Source organism: Hibiscus syriacus, unplaced genomic scaffold (genome assembly GCF_006381635.1).
Source record: "Hibiscus syriacus cultivar Baekdansim isolate YM2019G1 unplaced genomic scaffold, ASM638163v2 tig00111096_pilon, whole genome shotgun sequence".
Classification (NCBI taxonomy): domain Eukaryota; kingdom Viridiplantae; phylum Streptophyta; class Magnoliopsida; order Malvales; family Malvaceae; genus Hibiscus; species Hibiscus syriacus.
Genome location: NW_024062981.1, coordinates 499,787 through 506,808, shown reverse-complemented (window position 1 = coordinate 506,808; position 7,022 = coordinate 499,787). Strand labels below are relative to the sequence as shown.

The 7,022-nt window shown below is 36.8% G+C and overlaps 1 protein-coding gene across 1 annotated transcript; it reads left to right on the top strand.

Annotated features, from left to right (window-relative positions):
- The first annotated feature begins 1,142 nt into the window (after nucleotides 1-1,142).
- LOC120152974 (autophagy-related protein 18g-like) lies at nucleotides 1,143-6,485 on the top strand. The gene is made up of 9 exons (XM_039165026.1): nucleotides 1,143-1,326; nucleotides 1,703-2,167; nucleotides 2,568-3,005; nucleotides 3,468-3,713; nucleotides 3,802-4,638; nucleotides 4,722-4,879; nucleotides 5,129-5,259; nucleotides 5,365-5,940; nucleotides 6,080-6,485. The coding sequence occupies exons 1-8, from the start codon at nucleotides 1,153-1,155 to the stop codon at nucleotides 5,934-5,936; spliced, it is 3,021 nt and encodes a 1,006-aa protein (XP_039020957.1). The 5' UTR covers nucleotides 1,143-1,152; the 3' UTR covers nucleotides 5,937-5,940; nucleotides 6,080-6,485.
- The last annotated feature ends 537 nt before the right edge of the window (nucleotides 6,486-7,022 follow it).

Here is a 7,022-nt window from a genome sequence, read left to right as displayed (position 1 = left end):
TTTACTGTATTATCAAAAAATTATTATGCCCAACCCGAGCGGCACGCAAGCCACCGCTATCAGCCTACGCATTCACCCTTGTCATCCTTATCATCTTATCATTCATGGCAAACTATTAACAATATGAATCACCCTTGTCATCCTTATCATCCTATCACGGCAAACTATTAACAATATGAATAAATATATATAAAGCTAAGATAATTATAAGTTAATATTTGTTTTATATATTTTCAACTGTTTAACAAGGAATGTTTAGTCATTTTTACTATAATTATTGGTGCTCGAATATGAAATCTTTAAGAATAACAATCATTCTTTCAACCACTGAGGTAATTTGGTTTATGCATATAGAATATATATTGCCATAATTTTTTATTATCAAATTCATTTTAATAATAAAAATATTATTCTTTTTAAAGTTCTTAAATTTAAACAATTATATTTGTAGAGTGTATCTTGTCCCCATATTAAAGAAATTTTAAACAAATGATACCGTTTGATCACCCAAATTATTAAAAAAAAATCTTATCATAAAAGATGCGATCACAGCTCATTCTTATTATTTTGATAATCGATAGTTTAAAGAATTATTTTTATATTAAATATATACGAACATGATAATTCAGTTAATGTAAAGAGTTTTGATTCAATTATTTTGGTATCTGTTTTTTAGCCCAACGCAAAGACAAATTTACTGAAACCAAACAGCCTGACAACTGACATCACAGCAAGAGACACAAGTCACAGTGTGTTTCGTAATGATAATTCCTTCTCTTTTTTCTTTTGTTCTTTTTTTCTAATTTAATATTTTAATTTTAAACTTCGTTTTCAGGCTTTTCTGCGTGTTGCGGTCCAAAAGGCAAAAACCACATCCGCGGATTTCACCCCTTAATCTCAGTCATTGTTTTTTCAAAAAAATAATTATTAAAGAAAAAAGAAATTGATTGGATGAATAGGGAGTATAGAGAGTGAGAGGATAGCGGATAGAGGGGAGGGGAAAGAAGCTTTTTTCCTTTGAGTCAAACACTCAAACCATAAGCAAGCCGTAGTTTTGGTTTGTTGTGAGGATTTTCTATTTGTGTGGCGATCAGGAGAATCGGATGTTATATTCGATCGTCGGAGATCGGAGATGCAGTTTATAATTGGAGGATGAGGAAAGGGAAAGGAAGGAACAATGGCTTACTGCCGAATTCGTTGAGGATTATATCGTCTTGTTTGAAGACTGTTTCCACGAATGCTAGTAACGTCGCTTCCACGGTTCGCTCCGCCGGTGCTTCCGTCGCAGCTTCCATTTCTACCTCTTCTGAAGATCATAAAGATCAGGTTTTACTTTCCATTGTTTTCTTTTTTATCTTTTGAATTTTTAGTTTGCTTGCTACTTGAAAGCTTTTGGTTTACTTAGTAGAGTTGTCCAGTGTACGTATAGAATTAATGGTGATTTAAAGCTTATTTGCAGTCACCATTCGGTATTACTTGTCGAGAACTATCTAGCATAGTGTTGTCCAAGGTGCAAAATGCACTTTAGGCGCTTTAACTATTATATTGCCTAAGGTGTTCACAAAAGTCTTTCAAGTAAAGTAAGATGCAATATGTGTATTTGTATCTAAAACAATCTAAGATATACACTTCTTCGTATTTGGAAAATTATGTTTGCTTAGGACCTTAGGTGTGTTTCTGATATTTTTTTTTCCATGAACAGGTAACATGGGCTGGCTTTGACAGGTTGGAACTTGGTCCGTCTCACTTCAAGCGTGTCCTCTTACTTGGTTACCAGAATGGATTTCAAGTTTTTGATGTGGAGGAGGCCTCTAATTACAGTGAACTAGTTTCAAAGCGTGATGGCCCAGTTTCTTTCTTACAGATGCAGCCTTGCCCTCTGAGTTCTGATGGACAAGAAGGATTCAGGGCATCACATCCTATTCTATTGGTTGTTGCTAGTTATGACACCAACGGTTCAAGCTTGGGTCAGAATGCTGGCAATTTGGTTGGGGTGGCCCGAGATTGCCGTATGGAGTCACTGTTAGGGAACTCTGTCAACTCGCCTACTGCAGTTCGATGTTACTCTCTCCGGTCTCACTGTTATGTGCATGTGCTGAGATTTCGATCATTTGTTTGCATGATTAGATGCAGTTCCCGGATTGTAGCTGTAGGCCTTGCAACACAGGTAAGTGCTGACTGATATAAATGGTACACTAATTTGGGAAAATAAGAAAAGTCATGTTGCATGTTGGGGTTTTCAAAGTGCAGATTAAATTACTCGGCATTGTTGTTGCTTCATTTTATGATAAAGACTTATCAGTAACTTGGGTTTTTCTTCTAATCTGTATCACTTTTCTTTCTAAATACTTTTTTCGTTGTTGCCAGTAATCTCAGTCTTTAAGTTCTTTTAGTTTATTGCTTTGCTTTAACTAGTTCTGCAAGACCGAAGGCAGTAGGCTGATCAACTATCCTGATATTTTCCAATCAAAGGCAATGCAATTTTGTGAAGATCGTGCACTCCCCTTTGGTTTACTCTTGTGCTGCAAATATCATAATCAGCATCTGATCTTCTTGTATGTTTGCAGATATATTGTTTTGATGCCCTCACTCTCGAGAATAAGTTTAGTGTCCTCACCTATCCAGTTCCCCAGTTGGTGGGACAAGGGGCTGTTGGGGTTAATGTTGGCTTTGGTCCAATGGCTGTTGGTCCAAGGTGGTTAGCATATGCTTCCAGTAATCCACTGGTGTCTAACACTGGCCGGTTAAGCTCACAAAACATTACCCCTTCTCCTGGTGTTAGTCCATCAACATCCCCAGGTGGCAGTAGTTTGGTTGCTCGTTATGCAATGGAATCTAGTAAGCATTTGGCGACTGGGCTAATCAGCCTTGGAGATATGGGATACAGGACTTTATCCAAGTGTTGTCAAGAGCTACTACCTGATGGCTCAAATTCTCCTGTGTCACAAAATTCAGTTTGGAAAGTTGGAAGACTGGCAGGAACTGATATGGACAATGCAGGAATGGTTGGTTTTATGCTTTTGTGTAGATTGCGTTTCTATTTTGATAAAACCTTTCTTTTCTCTATATTTCAGGATAAAATTATATGTGGTTTTGAAGTAAAGTATATGTGTTTTAAAAATTGAGGTTAAACAATTTTAAAGAATATTATGATCTCTGAACAAATAGAATTTAGTTTGATTTAATAAAGGGATGAAATCTACAAAGAGAACGAAATGATTATTTTCTATTTTCCATCTCATCTCGAGATGGAACAAATTAAGCCAAATGTTCTTTTGGTATATGAAAGTTTCAAAGCTGAAAGGGAAGGACAAAATGACTGTGATGGTGTCATAATTAGATTTAAGAGGACGCATTAGTGATTGTGATGTCTTCTTTATGTGCTGGCAAGAGAGAATATTTTAGATTATAGATGAGCTTTGGAGTATCCAATTGCTGACACTTGGTTCAAATGGTTGATTTTGTAGGTTGTCGTAAAGGATTTTGTTTCACAAGATGTTATATCTCAATTTAAAGCTCATACGAGCCCAATCTCTGCACTAAGTTTTGATCCTACTGGGACCCTTCTGGTAACTGCATCAGTCTATGGAAATAACATAAACATCTTCAGGATTATGCCATCGCATGTGCGCTCCGGAACAGGTGTTCAAAGTCATCACTGTAGCTCTTCTCATGTGCATCTTTACAAGCTACATCGTGGAATAACATCAGCTGTTAGTACAATTTTAGTTTCGAGATATATCTTATTTTCCACGCTGATTGTACATTAATATTATTGCATTTTTATGTTCAATTTAACAGATGATTCAAGATATTTGCTTTAGTCACTATAGTCAGTGGGTTGCAATTGTTTCATCCAAGGGGACTTGCCATATTTTTGTCTTATCCCCTTTTGGAGGTGATACAGGATTTCAAACACTTAGTTCTCAGGGTGAAGAGCCTTCCCTTTCTCCGGTTCTATCCCTACCATGGTGGTCTACCTCGTCTTGTGTCACTAATCAGCAATCTTTCCCACCTCCACTACCTGTTGCCCTTTCTGTTGTCACCAGGATAAAATACAGTAGTTTTGGATGGCTTAGTACTGTAAGCAATGCTGCGAATTCTGCAACAGGAAAGGTTTTTGTGCCATCTGGTGCTGTTTCTGCTGTTTTTCATAATTCTATATCACCCGCTCTTCAGCATGTTGACCAAAGAACTACTTCCTTGGAACATCTTCTGGTGTATACTCCATCAGGTCATGTAGTTCAACATGAGCTTCTCCCGTCAATTGGGGCGGATTCGGGTGCTAGTAATTTAAAATTTCAGACAACGGCATATACACATGTACAAGAGGATGACTTGACGGTGAAAGTTGAACCTGTTCAGTGGTGGGATGTATGTAGGAGGTCAGATTGGCCAGAAAGAGAGGAATGTATTTCTAAGGCTACCTTTGAGAGACAGGATGTTGCTGAAGATGTTGAAAGTAAACCGGTTAGTGAGGAATTCGGCATTGATTCTCTGGAAATTAATGATAATGTCAGTGGAGAAATGAATACGAAACCATTTCTGACGAAGCCCCATGATAGCTTCCACTGGTACATTTCTAATGCAGAGGTGCAAGTAAACTCCTGGAGGTTGCCAATATGGCAAAAGACCAAGGTAGTTCATGTTCTTAGAGTTGTCCTACTCATAATTGGTGCAATAGCTCAGTTGAGATTTAGTTTTTTTTGTCATTTTTACAGATTTCTTTCTACATGATGGATTCTCCGAGACCCAATAGTTGTGAAAGTGGTGAGTTTGAAATCGAGCAGGTCCCAGTTCATGAAGTTGAAATCAAAAGCAAGGAATTATTACCTGTTTTTGATAGTTTCCAGCGTATCAAATCGAGCTGGAATGACAGGTAATCACCTTTCCATTCTTGTTTTTTTGTTTTGTTTTTTTTTTTGCAGTTCTACCGATATTTTGAACCCTGAACTTGATGTCGATGCCCTTGCTTGTTGTTTCTGTTTATTATTGATTCTAAGTGAAATGTTTTGTTCTGGCTGACGATTCACGGAGAATGTCCCGGAAATGTGTTGATATTGCATGTTTGTTTACTATGTTGTGTTTAGAATGTCCTAAGTACACCTATCTTGGTTGTTCTGTTTAGGTGTTTTGCCGTTGGGAAGTATACTCCGTCTTTGTCTCCCGATCATCATCAAGGTGAATATAAAGCCTCGCAAGAGATTATTATCTGTCATTCAAAGCCAGCATCGCTTAGCTCCACTGAAAGTTCCGGAGGTAAGCCTATGTGATTGCTTGAAAGCAATTTTTTGTTTTGCTATCAAAAGCTCAAAACGCCCTTGCCTATAAGTCACGTCATTTGATGATTGCAATTCTGGTCAGGTTCATCGAGGAGACTGGATAATCTACTTGATTTTGATCAGATTAATTGCGATAAGCCTTATCCACCCATTTACCAGGGTCTGAATGAAATTTGCCATTTAAAAGTTGCGAATGGCTTCATTGAGTCGTCGGTACTGAATCAGGAGTCTTTGGCTGCCGAGTCTTCTCCATTTCAGCACTTGGAGAATATATATTCTGATACTGGTCACTCTATGACGAGCGATTTTTACTCTTTAGAGAGTAAGTTGCCTCCATTAAGAACCAAGACCGATGGGACGCCATCTTGCAATGCTGCTGATATTGGCAGTGCCTCAATGTTACATGTAGACCATTATGATGCACCTACAGACATTGTGGTGGATGAGTCGTCAATCTGTGCACAACTGATTCCGGTTGATTTTGGACATTTCCAAGAAGGGCACTATGATATCTTACAGCACAGTGAAAGCGGCAAGTTGTCTGAACATGCCAACGATGATGTTGATAGCAGCAGCAACCACCGTGGGAAGGAAAAACTGGAAGATGATGGGGAAAATGATGAAATGGTTGGTGGCATGTTTGTGTTCTCCTAAGAAGGTAGAAACCTGAACTTATGGTGTTGCATTCCCCAGAAAAAAAAAAAACTCGGCTTTCATTGATAATCATGTCATTTTCTCCCACGTTTTCTCGGAACTAAATTCACATGGCTTTTACATCGTTGGGTTTCTTTTGGCAGGTTGAATCGGATTCGTCACTGTTAAAAGCTTAGACGAAGGTATGTTTTTCGATTCAAAACACATTGCACCCTGTAAATAAGACAGGTGGGCGGAGTACCGATGATGATCGTATTGTTTGCGATCAATGCTTCAAGTTTAGTAAGAGCATGCATCATCTTTCCCTCCTCTCTTTTGTACATCGTTTCAGCTGGCGCTACCTAAAAAAATGGAGTATTGGACATAGGAGACAAAGGGTCTAACTCGAATCAAAACTCATTCCGGCACTAGATTTGGTTCGAGTTCCTTCGTCGTGATCATATCGAGTTTGTTTGTCTGTACACAAGATTGTGTGAAGTCTGTATAACAATATTGTTTGTCTGATGATAGAAAAAAGAAAACCAAATGAAATGGCTTTGTATTCATAAATTCTTAATTTTCTCTTTGTTTTCTGTCTATGCTATGGAAGACTATTGTATATCTTTTCTGACAGATACTGGTGTGTTCAAAACTTTAATGTAATTTGTGGGTTAAATTAATCGAGAAAACAAGTAGTATAGAAGTTACAATAGATATTAAATTTAATTAAACTAAAATGTATTTCAAAATTTTTCATATAATTTACCTTTTTAAGAAAATAATTTTTATTATTTATTTATTTTTATAAAGTACCTCTTCCTTACTCTTTCAAAGCATTTCCCCTTCTATACTGTAAATGTGAATAAAAAGGATTTTATAACTCATGCTAGTTACTAATAGTAAAAAATTTTAAATGCTTTTAGAATATTTTGCTAGAGTGATCATATAGTAAAACTTAAAAGCAAATGTAGAAAAAAATGATACATTCATTTCTTCCTTAATATTTTAATTAAGAAATAAAATATAATATTTGGCCACTCAATTTTTAGGGAGTCCGACCGTTTCTATAAAAAAATATATCATTTTATTATCTGTAATTAAAAAATA